This window comes from Panulirus ornatus, chromosome 55, assembly GCF_036320965.1.
Source record: "Panulirus ornatus isolate Po-2019 chromosome 55, ASM3632096v1, whole genome shotgun sequence".
Lineage (NCBI taxonomy): Eukaryota > Metazoa > Arthropoda > Malacostraca > Decapoda > Palinuridae > Panulirus > Panulirus ornatus.
In genome coordinates this window covers 21,930,171-21,945,465 of record NC_092278.1, presented here as the reverse complement: position 1 = coordinate 21,945,465, position 15,295 = coordinate 21,930,171, and the positions used below count along the sequence as shown (strand labels likewise).

Below are 15,295 nucleotides of genomic sequence, written 5' to 3'. Positions count from 1 at the left end.
TTATATGGATTTCAAATAACACCAAATGTGATCGTGAAAAAATAACTCAGATATGATATCTTTAGTATGTGTGAAATGATGGTTGATAATTTTGTTGATATTTAAAGACAAAAAAGAAATTAATGAGGAAGGTAATTTACAGAATATTGGGTGACAGATGAATAAAGGGACAGCATCCTTGTTTTCCTCGGTTTTGGCGGGGTTAATGCTAACGATCGGGAGACCAGCTGAGCGGTCGTCGGCCATCGTCGTGTCGTTGTAACATCCTTTCTGTTTGTGGACGAATATCTCCCCACTGCGGCCCTCACTTGAAGCCATGGCTGTGGAACACATAAGGAGGACTGATCGTTTATTGATATACCTGAACTACAAATAGAAGCAAGTTTATAAAGGTGACAAAAAAAGGTCACCATTCTAGTCGGAATAATTTAAGGTGGAAGGCAACACGATCGAATAGCCCCGTTTTTCTCACCGTAGGAGATAAGAAATACCTAGTATGGTTGAATTACGTAGTTTTTGGTAGATCCCAGCCCATCTCAGTCGGTTGGGGATCGCCTTTTCTTACCCTTCAGTTTAAGACTTCAGTTCTCTCTTTCTGTTTTGAAGTTTTGGCATCTTCGTACTCTGTCACCACCGGAGTCACCTTTTTTCCCTCCCCAATTTTTCGTCTCCACACAGCACCACTATGTCTTCTTGACTTCATGGGCACCTAGTCTAGTACATCATCAACCATTATCATCATCTCAAGCACTGTCACAAGGGGATCAGGCCTTTACATCTGTATTATGACCGACATGGTGAAGGCTCGAAACTACGATGAAGACGGATTTGTCAAGAGAGCAGCGTGTATATGCGTCAACCAGGATGAGACCCAGGTGAATCCTTACCAGGTTAACTACCAATAATTACCCGGTTATCCACTACTGAGAGGGTGATCCACACTCATGGTGGGGCCCACTTCCTGAAAATGTCTTCATTAACATGGTGGGTTTGGGTGAGCACCTAGATGGACTGTAGATGTTAGAATGGACATAGGAATTGTCAGAATGAACCAGTTAATGCTGTGATAACATATGTCTTTTATATATCATGTTGTACGGGTAATGTGTAAGTGGAAATGTTTTTGATAAAGCAGTTGACCTTAACCCCAAACCAGGGAAGCTTAGCCTCCACATTCTCCTGAACCAAACCTTACTCAGTGTAAACCATTCAGGGGACTTGGTATGAAATACTAAGATGATTTGAAATTATATGATGTCGTACTCTTAAGTGGTCCGTTCCGGTATTTCCAATCCTTAAATTTAACATTATCATTTAAGTGCATGATAGAGGATTTGATCTAGGTCGTAGAATTATCCCCCTTCAATTTGAATTTCATGTTTTATTATTTTAGCTCCCTCAGTCTGATAGCTTTGCATATTGAGTGATTTATTTTTGCAATTGGGACCAGGGCAGTGTTCAGAGAATAGAATCATAATGACATAGGGCAATATATTCTGTAGTATTATTTGAGGTAATATTGGTGTTGGTTGTGATGATTAGGAAGAATGGGGGCTTAACGTAATAGTAGATGAAATATGTTTGAAATAGATGAACCTGTGAAGACTTCTTCTAGCTTCCCATATTAGCCGAGATATGTTGTAAGAATCAACCAATGGTATGGTCTGCTGCTGGGAACCATGTTTAATGGCAGCTTGCACGTGGAGGGTGGGCAGTGGCACAAACAGCCACTCAGTTGGGCAGCTTTTTGTTTGAATGCGTAGACATCATAGCGTTCAATCACGGGTGTGTCTCTTATATTTCAACCAGAATACATAGCATTCGGGTGATTTATGGCTATAAGGGGAAGTTGGGAGGGGTTTTGTTTGGTTTTGATTTTATTCAAGCATTTTACCTTTTTTATATTTTCGTAACCCCCACTTAGAGTGCTTTACATGATATTTCAGAATGAAATCATCATACACTGCCACTCTTATTTTGTAAGCTAAACACAGCACTACTGTTGGACGACTAAATCCTTTTCTCAAAATTCCTATTTGTGTTCATTTTGCTCATTCAAGGAGACTTTTTTTCATAAAAGCAGTAAGGTTGTTGAATTAGTTTGGCTAATTTTGTACATGTTTCTGATCCGTTTGGGGTTATTGACAACAGAAAGATAGTTAATACTAGGATAAAGTTGGGAACACACTAAGCAATATAAACAGCTGAAAACTAAGAGGATTGCTGTAGCATCAGTGAAATACTCTTGTAAATCAATTGAAGACAGTGTTAGTAAATGAAAAAATGTTTATATCGGTAGTCTGTTGCCTTTTTTGTGAGCATTTTTATGACTGGCATTCTCCATTTTAATGATGTGATGCCATACTTTGTGGTCCTCCTGAAAAATGGATGTTTTTCAAGTGAAAAGTGTGTCTTGAAATGAAAGAACTTCATAAGATTAGAATGAAACATCCAAAAAACAAGTGAGATAGGTCTTGAAATGAAACATCCAAAAGACAAGTGAGATAGGTCTGATGGGACTCTTTGGCTAAGACAGTATTAAATTCTATGCTGTCTGCTGATGATATGTTTGGCCAGACAGTATTAAGAGATGGCAAAACAGATTCATAAAAGTGCATGCAGGAAAGCAACCATCTGATATGAAAAAAATTTTGGTATTCACTTTTTGAATGGGTTGAAGTTTTTTCGTATTTTATGGTTAAAAGTAAGTTGATTGTAGGGAGTTGGAGGAATATGGCAGATGGTCGAACATGTCTAGGAGTCAACAAATCACACCTAGATTACACTAGGAGTTATCATTCATCTTGCAATATTTTTGACATTATTTGAAATTAACGGTTCATTAAAAGAAAAAGAGAACTTCCAAGTCTTGTATAGGTACGTTAAAAATCCAGAACGGTTGGGATTTGGACTTTGGAGGATTATTTTATTTTCCAAATTTCTGATTGTTTAAGAAGTATACTAAAAAAGATGTTAACTTGCTGTACATTAAGTCGACATAGGCTGTCACAACATTACAACAGCATACCCAGAACCCTTTTTAGCAATTAGGTTACAATCTTGACAAACTCTTGCTTACCTGGCCATCATTAGCCAAGCATTTGAATACCATTACATTGTGTAAGGAGGATTATGTTCTAGAATGAAAATTTCTGTGACCCTTAAGTATGGATTATGTAAAAGATGAATTAGCTTAAGAAGAGTTTGCCACACTATGGTATCACCTAAGATGGTATTGATAAATACTTCATAGAAAATGTATGATGAGGGATAAGGTGGTATTGGCATGGGATGGAATAAGGGTTATTGGCAGGGGAACTAGGATTGTCTCTATCACCCATGTATTGTTGGATTAAGCTGCTGTTTCCATATCTTGGTTAATGCAGAATTTACATAACCCTGGGGTTTTCTACTTGAAGCACTACCTGTAGGGACTTGAGCTTAAAATCTCGAGTTATCACTTCCCCAGGTAGAAATAAAGGAAACCAGGAAGAGTTAGGGTAAGGAGCAGAAAGGAAAGCAAGAAAATATATAGGGCTAAATAAAGGGAAGCAGGAAAGATAGATTAAAGGTAATTAAGTGAAAGCAAATATGAAGAAAAAAGTAGTCAATAAGTAAAGTGAGCAAGAAAATATGGAGTAAGGGGTAAGTAAGGAAAACAAGAAAGTAAAGAGTAAGAGGCAGGTAAAGGAAACAAGAAAAATTTGAGGAAAGAAGAGTAAAAGGAAAAAAAGAAAAGATTGGAGAAAGGGAAACAAAGGAAATGAAGAAGAAAGAGGAACGCTAAAAAAAAAGGAAGTTGATTTTCTGAAATCTGAAAATATGCTTTAGGTTTTCCAGTAAACTGGAGTGTGAATGTGACAAAAAAATTAGAATAAAAGAGATATGAATATCCTTTATTAGGAAAAAGGACACATATTGTTTCACAGTGCTGCTTTGAGCCACTGAAGGTAACAGGTTGGAAATGTTTATAATAGATCGTATGATTTTTTCATCTATAACATCTAATTTACAAAATAAGTATGATTTTGAATATTTTTTCTTTTTTATGGGTTTCCTGTGAAGCATATACAAGTTTTGATAAGGTTTAGTGTAAATGGGCACTATGTAATCAGTGATCATTTCAGTTAGGAAACATCAATATGTTTCTTATCAGTAGATAGTGTACTTAATGTTGGATTTCACGTAGGTGTTACTGGTGTCTTCACGCCGTGACTCAGAACTGTGGATCGTGCCAGGTGGTGGAGTGGAGCCTAACGAACTCCCCGATATGGCAGCTATCAGGGAAGTTCGGGAAGAGGCAGGTGTTTGTGGCATGTTGGGACGCTGTCTTGGTGTGTTTGAGGTAAGCAATGGTGAATATTTATAAGATATATATATCCCTGGGAATAGGGGAGAAAGAATACTTCCCACGTATTCCCTGCGTGTTGTAGAAGGCGACTAAAAGGGGAGGGAGCGGGGGGCTGGAAATCCTCCCCTCTTGTTTTTTTTTTTAATTTTCCAAAAGAAAGAACAGAGAAGGGGGCCAGGTGAGGATATTCCCTCAGAGGCCCAGTCCTCTGTTCTTAACGCTACCTTGCTAATGCAGGAAATGGCGAATAGTTTGAAAGAAAGAAAGATATATATATATATATATATATATATATATATATATATATATTTATTTATTTATTTATATATATACATATATTAGTGTGTGTGTGTAAATGTATGGCTTTGTTTATCTGTGTACATGTCAGAGCCATTTTAGTCTTTATACCCTTCGACAGATCTAATAAATCTCCATGTATCATGACCTCCACTGAATTTTTCAGTTGCCTCGACTGCCTCAATATAACCAAAATAATTTGGCTGTACAAAAAATTAATTTTAAGAATACCAGAAAGCCCATTATTACTGCTGATTAAGTCCGCATCTGACCAGTCTTCAGGTCTTCTTCCACTTGTTTATTTAGTCATTATTCCATTCATCCATTATGCTCATATCTGCTTTATAAAATTGGTGGAGTATTCAAAATATGTAGCAGATAGTCAACTTACAAAGCATTTCCTTCATTGAAAGCACTTGTGAGTGTTAAAAAAAAGTTTGTTTTTTGGTCTCATATGCTATTAATGTATGGTCATAGATTTTTTTTTCCCCTTCTGTGATTTAGGTTTAGTTATTATGCTCTCAACCTATGACAGCTGTGTTTTCCCTTTCTGTGATTTAGGTTTACAGTCATAATGCTCTCAACCTATGACTTAATTGTGTCAGCATTAGATCTATAGATTGATCCCATGGTCTTAATAACGTTAAATGTACCGATGACCCCCACACCATTCAGTGCATTTCATAATGGGAACTGTAGGTTGTGGAGGTAATATCAGACTCGTTATTAATCATTGTATAAACTGAATTGAATGCTAGATTATAAAGTAAATGGTTTCTTCACTTGTACACATGTGGGATCCTAAGAATTAGCACAACATAACCCTTTCTAAGAACAAAAGACATTATATTCCTGAATATCAGGAGGTAATGTAGATTGAAAAAAATCAGGGAAACCTGTGATATCAAATTGAATCAAATTCCCATTTTGAAATCAATGTTGAAGCTGTGTAGAACCCTATTCTGTCATCCAAACATTAAATTTTTTCCACCCTTGCCTGTAGAAAATGGCACCACACAGGCATTCTGTTAGTCCTCCAACACCTCATCTAGAGCCTTAGATACACTGAAAAATTTGACAGACCAGTCACTGACACTTTCACCTCCATTCTTAAGAAATTGAATAGCAGTCCCATCACTTCAACCTCTTTCCCACTTTTCATCTTATGCATCAAAAATACCTTGAATTTGGACCTGTGTAACATCGTAGAATGGGGAAGCATTACCTTGGTTATGCTTATCAGTGCAAAAGTGCAGTATCTACCCAAATAGTGTCTCTTGATAAATCTTACTTGTTTGCTATCTCTGTATTAGATTTCAGAGTAATGCAATTAATCACTACAGTAACATGAATATAATTGGCATACCCATATCTTCCACTCTGTCCTGTAAACCTCACTAACTATCTCAAAATCTACTCAAAAGTTGCGAGTGTTGTGTAGGTACCAATATTATCTTCTTAGGGAGCAAAGGTGTTTTTCACCCTAGTATAGAGTATTATGCACTTATGAGGTGGGTCTTCTTCCACCTCTCTCATAGCCTGAATTGAATCAGAAGTTTTCCACATTCTCTCTCCTCCCATCACCTCTTTTGAACCATACTTTTCCATCCAATGAGATGTTGTTGCTCCTTCTTGTGTTTTTGCAGGTATTAGTTTGGCCATACCTCCCATGAGCTTTAAGTGAGTGTTCAGTTACTAAGGTGGGACCCTCAGCTCTTCATAGGGTTGGTGTGGAGACTATCCATGCAAGGGTTGATCATTGTGATGCCTCCTTCCTGCCTTGAATAATGAAGCTATGGAATTCTAGTGATTCTAAAAAAAATTTCCTTAGTTTTACAACCTTTCTACCTCTAAGAGCTAGGTCTACATATACATAAGGAGCTCAGATTAACTTTCTATTTATTTTTTTCCTTTTACTCTTCATTTTCGCAGTCATCCAAGATTGTGATAGTTGGGGCATGACTGCCTGTGCCATGCTGTATTGAAAATTGTTGCCATGGTTTGTAGATTTCTTAGATGTGCTGGTATATTAAAAGCCTAAACAAACTAGCAGTACTTTTATGCTAATAACAGCCTTTTGGATGCCTTTGAATTTTGTTAAGCTTGTGATAAATTGAATTACGAATTATAAAAACAGTATTCCTTAATGTAGTCTTTGTGATTTGGATTATTGTTACATAATGGTAAATGCATTATCCCAAATTCAGAGCGAGGCCATTATTGCTGAGTCATGGATTTTTTATAAAATTTTTGTTGAGAAACATGAAAACTGTATTCCCTGCTTAGCATTAGAATACTTAAACCTAATTTGCTTTGCAAGAAGGATTTGATAAAGTTAAAATTGTATATCTGTACACTCTAGTGAAATGAAATTTGCCTGTTATATATTATTATGATTTATATTTGTCCCTTTCTGTAACAACCTTTTTAAGGATTTTGATATTGACAAAAAAGCAGGATAAACAAAGTAAATAAGGTTGTATTTAAGTAGGGATTCTGTGATTTGTAATTTCTAAGTAAACAACTTTGAATGGGTTTTAGTGTACTGGTTTTGCAAAATGAATAGCTTTTCTTAAACTAGTTTCTCTAAATTGATGTTCTTTCTCTTATTTATTTTCCCCTTGCTCCTCATCAGGACCCACAAGGTGGCCACGACGACTCCTTAAAAATGAAGGCAAGCTAACAAAGCTGGGCTTGATGTGATGATTGCTATGACTCAGACAGCTTACTACTGGTCTGGTCTAATTTGCTTCTAATTCATTATTTTGAGTACATTGTTAGAAATGGCATTTTGTAAGCTGCTTGTTATATTCCTTTCCTCCTACAAATAATGGAATATAGTTTTTAATAACATTGCTTATGCCTACCCAATAACATGAACAACCTTCTTTAACAATTGTTATGATTTCTCCCAGGAGAATCATATGCAACACAATACATATATGTAAGAAAAATATAGAAAATCTGCTGTCTTTGAATTATTTTGTGAAACACTTACTCAGTTTGTACACTGTATAGATGCATTTTTGCTTCAGACCACCACTCATGCCTTGTATGATTATACTTTTATTTGATGATTCATCCGCCTGTCTATCAGCTTACTTGTGATGATGCTTTTCCTTAAGATAGGGCAGAAGGATACATGCAGATATTTTTTTTTTAGAAGCACATAGGTCACAGTGCATCCAATACCCTTACAAGACAGGGAATCTTTTTCAGTGCTAAAACAGAGGTGACAGTATTATTTGCTTTGATATGTGCAGAACAGGTCACTGTGTCTTGACAAAGCCTTGAACTAAGATAACTTGTGTTGCTTAGGGGGCACTATGCTAAGATTTTCTTCTTACATGTGAGAATGTGGTAACAGCTGGAGACAGGATGTGTACAAGTGAAGCCATTGTCCGTCGTCCTGATGCTATCTCTTGAAGGCACTAAAAAGATGATTGTTAATTTGTAACCGAGTAAACACTGTATTACTAGAAGCTGATGCAATTTCTGTACCTTTTTTCTGTATTTTCCTAACCTGTCTCAGTGCAAAGATTAATATCTTTACTCCTCTTCACTTCACTGCTTGAGAGGTTTGCTGTGGTTCTGATTTTGTTGCTTTGAATCAGCTAACAGATCCCATGACAATGTATTACCCCTCTTTCCAGTTACAGAAAAAAGCCTTTTCCTGTACTGTACTTTAGTCTGTATTTTTGTAAACATTTCCATTGCTAATGGTTTATGTCATGAAAAGCCAGATATCCAATTTTTTTTTTCTTATAAAGCCCCAGAAGTCAGTATTGTAAAGTAACTAGTGAAATGAGTCTCTGTTCACTTGATAACAAATTTTTTCTGGAACTTGGGTTATCCTAGTCAGAAATCTGAACGTGTCAAGTACAAGCTGCAGAAGACTTTGACTCCACAAATGGTGAAATACCATTTGAAGTTTGGGATTTTACAATTTTCCATTTTTTTTTGTGAAAGCTTAGCATTTTTTGCCTGAAAAGCTGTAATGTAAGTAATCTTCCTGCAATATGCCTTGAGGATAGTAGAATGGTTTTGGGTAGCATTTGAAAAGTCCTACTTAGTGCAGTCCTTGTACATTTCTGAGAATTACTTCAAGAATATTAAACTTTTTCTCTGACCTTTCACCAATTCATATGGTCTTTTTCATTTATCAGTTCCTTCTCACCTAAGTTTGATACAAATCACTGCCAGTCTTTACTAAAAGATTACTTCATATTTTACCATGTGCCCACTTAACAGTATTGTATCCACCTCTAGTTCCTCAGTCCATCCTTTTTAAAGAAAGTGTGTCATATCTACCTGTGCTTTGCTACACAATCTTGTTACAGACCCATGTATTCATATCATACAGTAGTGAAGGTTGTACCAATCATAAAGCTCCAGCAAAATACTTTCCCTTCAAATCTTTTTGGATAACTCTTCTTTTGATTATGCTTGTGATGGTTCTTCGATATTTAAGTACTTATATGTCCAGTTAGCCATACTGAATAATGACTCCATTTTCATACCTTATTATTATTGTTTCCATTATGGTCATTTGTCCTACACTCCACATTTTCTCTCTTTTTGTTTGTTACACTTTTGCTGAATTTGTTGTTCTTGGATATATTGTTAATAACATTCCCAAACTCAGTCCCTCCTAGTACTTAAATTCCGTACCATTATGTTCATAAATAGCCGTTACTTATCACTGATTAATTGGCAAATTCATAGTCATAATTGAATGTAAAACATTTACTTTTTTATATATTGCCTCGGAAACGTGCTGCATTTCATGGTTCTTCAAAACAGTACCCACTGAATATTCTTACATCCTTTTCTGTGTATTCCATCTCAACAAGGTCAGTAAATCCTGCAAACGTCTGTTATTTTTTCAAACTTTTCAAACGTTTACTCTTGTAATGATTAATCATATTTTGATGCGTTGTATTGTTAATTATGTTTTTGTTTCAGAATTCTGAGCGTGGGCATCGAACGAGCGTGTATGTTTTGGTTGTTACAGAGGAGATGGAAGAATGGGACGAGTCTAAAGTATTTGGTAAGGGTTACTTTTTCTATTTCTTTTTTTTAAGTTTATGTGGGGGGATGGGGGCAACACAGAGGTGAGGACATTTAAGTTCATCACCAGTTAGATCAAATAAGTAGATCATGCAGAGGAGGATGTATGTGAAACCCTATTCCTTGTAGGAGAAAAAGTTTTTAGTTTGTAAATAAATCATTAGACAAAGTATTTAAGCTTCTTTTCATAGGTATTTCTACGATCATTATGTGTTTGTAGAAGGCAGAATTTTTTACTTGCACTATAGTAGACTCAAGGTAAGATGTAAGAGAGGTCTTTTATGATAAGCACTGTTAAGAATTTTCTAATCACAGTATGGTAATGGAAGTTGCAGATAAGAAAAAATCATTATTTAGTTATTTACGAAAAACTTGATTGCAAACACAGTGATTAAACTGTAAGATAATGCAATAAGGATTATATTATCATAATCATTTTATTTTGTTGTGTTAACTTCACTTTTGCATCTGTTGACGTGGGACGGATTGGGTGCCTAAAGCTTTTTAGCTTTATGCTTGATCCTCCGCTCATGTCCAATGTACAGATGTGAACATAGTATTACACAGACTGTCTCTTAACCATATATCATGCTTAGTAAATTGAGTGGCAGCATGAGACAAACCCTTGTGAACATATCCACCTTTATATGCAAGATGCCTCGACATACACACGATAAACAATAATAGCTGGACACAGAGAAAGTGAGTTACTTGAGAAGCCAAGTCTGGTAGAGACAAGAGCAGGTGGGGGTTTTCCTGAGGTAGCGCCAGGAAACAGATGAAGAATTGCTCATCCACTTATATACACATATATATACGTAAATGTCCATATACGCATATATACATATCAACATATACATACACATACTGATATATATACACATGCACATATTCATACTTCCCTGCCCCCACCCATTCGTGGCACCACCCAGCCCCACAGGAAACAGCACTGTCACCCCCTGCCTCAGCAAGGTAGTGCCAGGAAAACAGACGAAAATGGCCACATTCATTCACATTCAGTCTCTTGCTGTCATGTGTAATGCACTGAAACCACAGCTCCCTGTTCACATTCAGGATCCACAGACCTTTCCATAGTTTACCCCAAAGGTTTCACATGCCCTTATTCAATCCATTGACAGCATGTTCACCCCACCCAGTATGCCACATCGTTCCAATTTACTCAATTTCTTGCATTCCTCTCACTCTCCTGAATGTTCAGGCCCTGATCACTCAAGATTTTTTCACTCCATCCATTCACTTCACTTTTTTCATTTATATATCTTTGAGTCTGTGGCAAATATGATAGTGAATGCCCAGTGTGTTGTAGTTGTTTTCATGCAAGTTTGTGTTGAATATACTTTACATACTGTAAGTGATGCGTTCCATATAATTTCCAGACTGTATGATAAATTGGTATATTTTATGAGTTTTCAGGGCTACAATTCCAGTTGTAATGGTTGATGAGGAAAACGGCTAAGCTTTGATATTATATATTGGATATGTAGCCCCCCCTGAGGGAGTTTTCAGAAGGGAATAGGTGTCAGAAATGTAGATGGGGCTGGAAATCCTCCCCTCTCATTATTTTTTTTAATTTTCCAAAACAAGGAACAGAGAATGGGGCCAGGTGAGGATATTCCCTCAAAGGCCCAGTCCTCTGTTCTTAACGCTACCTCGCTAATGCGGGAAATGGCGAGTAGTTTGAAAGAAAGAAGGATCTGTTAATCTTTTTCATTATCCTCTGCTTATTTTTGCTTCTTTTCTTTGCACGTGGTTAAAATTTCCCCTTTTATATTTCTTTGTATTCTAATCAGGTCGAAAACGGAAGTGGTTCAGTATGGAAGAAGCTGTTAAACAGTTGGCAAAGCACAAACCTGTACAGAGCAGTTATGTAAGTCTTTTACTCCCCAACACTCGTCGGGACCACTCTACCACCAACACACAGTCACCGTCCAGCTGCCAACCAAACATCACAGGTGCGTCAGATCCAAATAACATAATTGAGGATCAGGTCGATATGGTTATGGACGTGGATCATAGTGATGAGATACAGAACGACATCAAGGAAGATAGAATGGTAGAGTCTAATGGAGAACTGAACAAAAGTCCTGGGTCATCACAGGAGGATTTAAGCAATGGATGTACTACTGAAGATGCTGCCAATGACACATAAACTACTGCCATCCTGTCATGCACATCATAATTGTAATCACCAGTTTCACAAACATACTGCCATATTGTTTTCATCATTTCATTACCTTGTTTTAAAAATGTCACATTTCACATAGTTTCGTATTGATATTGTTTAATAAACATATCCTAATGTCATTTTCATCAGATTGTTCATCAGTGACTAAAGTTTTTGCATTAAAATCATTGTCTACTTATTAGTTGATCATTGTATAAAAATCTTCACCACAGATTAGTGTATGATGCTATTGTGTAGAGAGACCTTTCTTTACCCCTCATCGACTCCCATCACATGTTCATCTGTGTTTATTTGTTTTTAATTGACATAAGTGTTCAGTTTCCATTCATAGTATAATTCATTTCTTGAATTTTTGCCTTATATATTTTTTTACCTTTCCTAATTTATCCTACAACATTCCTGTTGTGTGTTGTTTTCAGTCATTTTGTGTAACACAGTTGTACATGTCAGGTCACATTTCATGCAATTTCCCTCTCAGAGACACAGGTACATGTCATCATTATAGTCCCTTTTTGACGTTGTCTTGCTTTTGTCATTTAAATGTGCTCTTGGTTATTCCTACTTAAATCTTCCGTCCTTGGTGTGTCCTTCCATGTCCTCTTTTAATCTGTGGCATATGCTGATCTTAAGCTATTGATCGTTCAGTGTCACAGCCTTTCATATTGTTGTTTTAGTATTCTTGATAGTGATTTGATATTAATAATTTATAATAAGTTAAAGGAATAGAAGTTGTTACCCTGTACAATTATGCTTATTTATTACTATACTGGATATTGTTTGAAAACTGGTTTTGTAATATTTTTTGAGTAAATGATGGATTAGTTTTGAAAATTGTTCTTGCCTTCCACTGTTTGATATATTTTCTCATATTCAATAGTTACATTCACTACTACCTTGTATACCCAAGATCCTGTTGACTGCAGTTTTTAATGTCAACTGCTTCCTCATGGGAAATATATTAGACTGCTTTTATATATTTTCCGTGATATAAATTGCTTTGAAATAATTGGTCAGTGTCTTGTTTTCACTTCTGTTCTTACCATTTTTCTTGGTTGACTAGGTCCTGGGTATTGAAGATATCGAGTGCTGTATAATTTTCTCTGAATCTGTGGAGGCACTGAATGGCTGTAAGAGTGTAATATTATTTGGTCGGTTTTCGTAGGAGGTGCTGAAATGATATTGTATAGGTTTATTGTTTGAAGACTTATTTCAAATTAAATCATCACTTTTTAAGACTGATTTGAGCTGTAAAGAGTGATTTGTTATTACTGGCATTGCTATCTATTTTGAAGAATTTATACATGTAATTATATGCATTAAGTGATCAACTATGTTGGTTTAATCAGATACAGTATTAGTGCCTACTACAAGAAACGACCCTTTTGGGAATTGGCCAGTGCTGAGGATTTGGAAAAAGAAATTTCATGATATACAATGGTGGCTTTGCCAGTTGTTATGGATATGGAAGAATTTTTTTTTGTTAAGACATCACTTTATGTATTTATATTGGCCTGTTTCATGGCTTTTGCATGTATAAAGCATGACTTATTCTTGCTGTAACCTACAAGAAGCCAAGATTAATGCAGATACACAAATTTGATCAGGAATAAGAACATTGATGAAACATTTATAGTCAGTAGCTAGATATTTGAAACCATCACCTCTAGTTTTCACAGTTTTCAAAACAAAGTGCAGATCACTGTCTCTTGGGAGGTGTGTAACACTAAAGATTTTAAACCACATTCAAGAAGATACTCTACATTCCTTTTATAGTATTTATGTATAATACTTCCAATTGGTGCTCTGAGCATATAGATATCTGGATTAGCCTCTCACTTCATTTCCTCTTCTTGGATATGTTGAATGAAACAACTAAATTGATGTTCATATATTCAGAAAGAGTAAAGAAGAGACTGTGAGCTGTTTCCTTGGTGTTGAAGGCATTAGTTGGTAGTATTATAGTTTTGTCCTTTTGATTTTCGTATCTGAATAAAATTGTCACAAGATATATACACATCTGAAATAGTCATGTGTTATGGCTATTATGTGATTGTGAAATGCTTAACAGATGTAATCAACATATCTGACTAAGATGCTAAGATTTGCGATGTAGTCACTGCACATGTATGATCCTTTGTATACATCACTTTACAGGTGTTATATGAATGGATATTAGTGTGCTTACTGGGTATGTAAATGGAACTCCATGTAGGCTTATGAATGATTCCATTTGAAATGTGTAAACCTATCTTCCTGAATATATTGGTGTGTCTCTGTGTAAACACTCTTCTTTGAGCCCAGGTGTGGGTAGTAGCATCAGGTCTCAGATAATTTTTTTTTATAAATGCTCACGTTTTACTTGTAAGAGATACATACCCATAAAAGACATGTATCAAAAGTTGCTGATATTAAGAGTATTAGAAATTATGAGCATTAAATGAAACAGGTAGGTATGTGAAAGTGAGGGCTCAGCTGAGTTTCTCACCACCTTTTTTGCTGGCTTGAGGTTGTTGCTCGAGAACATGTATGCATAATCCTTACAGATTCATAGATTTCTCAGCTTTAATACTTTACTGTAGTTGGAATAGATCATTATGAATTTTTTTTTCCTTTAAATTTCAGCCAAGTTATTGATGTCTCACTTATGTTTTCTGCAAAAAAGTAATAAAATATTTCTCATGTAAATATATTTTGTCACTATAAGCCTATTATTAAAAGTGCTTTTGAGATGGTAAATGATAAAGTTCATAGGCTTGATACTGAAAGTTTCCATCCTTGAGAGATTTTTTACTTACACTGATATTAAGAAACATTATTGAGCACCATTTTTCTCTTATTTTTGTGAAAAGATTCGGGTAGAATGAAGTAATAAGCTGCATTCAAGTATTATGCTGATGTTTTTTTTATATTGCATAATACATACACTGGAAGACATTACAAGGCCAATTAGAGATCTTACGTTTTTCTGAAAATTAATGCCAACAATCAAGTTTTTTTTTATACCTCCTCAGGAATGTAGCAGAAAGAGCAGATGGCAAAGTTTTCAAGGAAAACCATTTGCTTGACCCCTTCTGTTCCTTCATGTAGAATGTGTTAATACAGGAGGGGAGGATTTTCGGCCTTTGCTTTCACCCTTTATACTGACATTTTATGAAATGTAAGTTATATGTGAGCAAAACTGTTTCTTCCCTATCCAAAGGGATTATTATCATTATTGTTATTACATGAATTTTTCTGTACATGTTCATTTTCTACTTAAGTGCCTGGAACATAAGAAATGGCCTCATCTAGCTGTCAGGTTTCAACCCAGGACCCCTTTATTGTTGGGCTTGTGCAGCTTTGAGTCTGCATTACATCCAGTAGTAGGGAAG

The 15,295-nt window shown here is 35.8% G+C and overlaps 1 protein-coding gene across 3 annotated transcripts; it reads left to right on the top strand.

Moving 5' to 3' along the window:
- The first annotated feature begins 204 nt into the window (after window positions 1-204).
- LOC139765534 (diphosphoinositol polyphosphate phosphohydrolase 1-like) lies at window positions 205-14,609 on the top strand. Of its 3 annotated transcripts, none has more exons than XM_071693057.1 (5): window positions 205-875; window positions 4,190-4,345; window positions 7,284-7,322; window positions 9,614-9,698; window positions 11,530-14,609. In XM_071693057.1, the coding sequence occupies exons 1-5, from the start codon at window positions 786-788 to the stop codon at window positions 11,886-11,888; spliced, it is 729 nt and encodes a 242-aa protein (XP_071549158.1). In that variant the 5' UTR covers window positions 205-785; the 3' UTR covers window positions 11,889-14,609. The 3 variants fall into 3 exon arrangements, with proteins under 3 accessions (XP_071549158.1, XP_071549161.1, XP_071549160.1); XM_071693060.1 differs by having other exon boundaries at window positions 206-984; XM_071693059.1 differs by lacking the exon at window positions 7,284-7,322 and having other exon boundaries at window positions 206-875.
- Window positions 14,610-15,295: the final 686 nt, after the last annotated feature.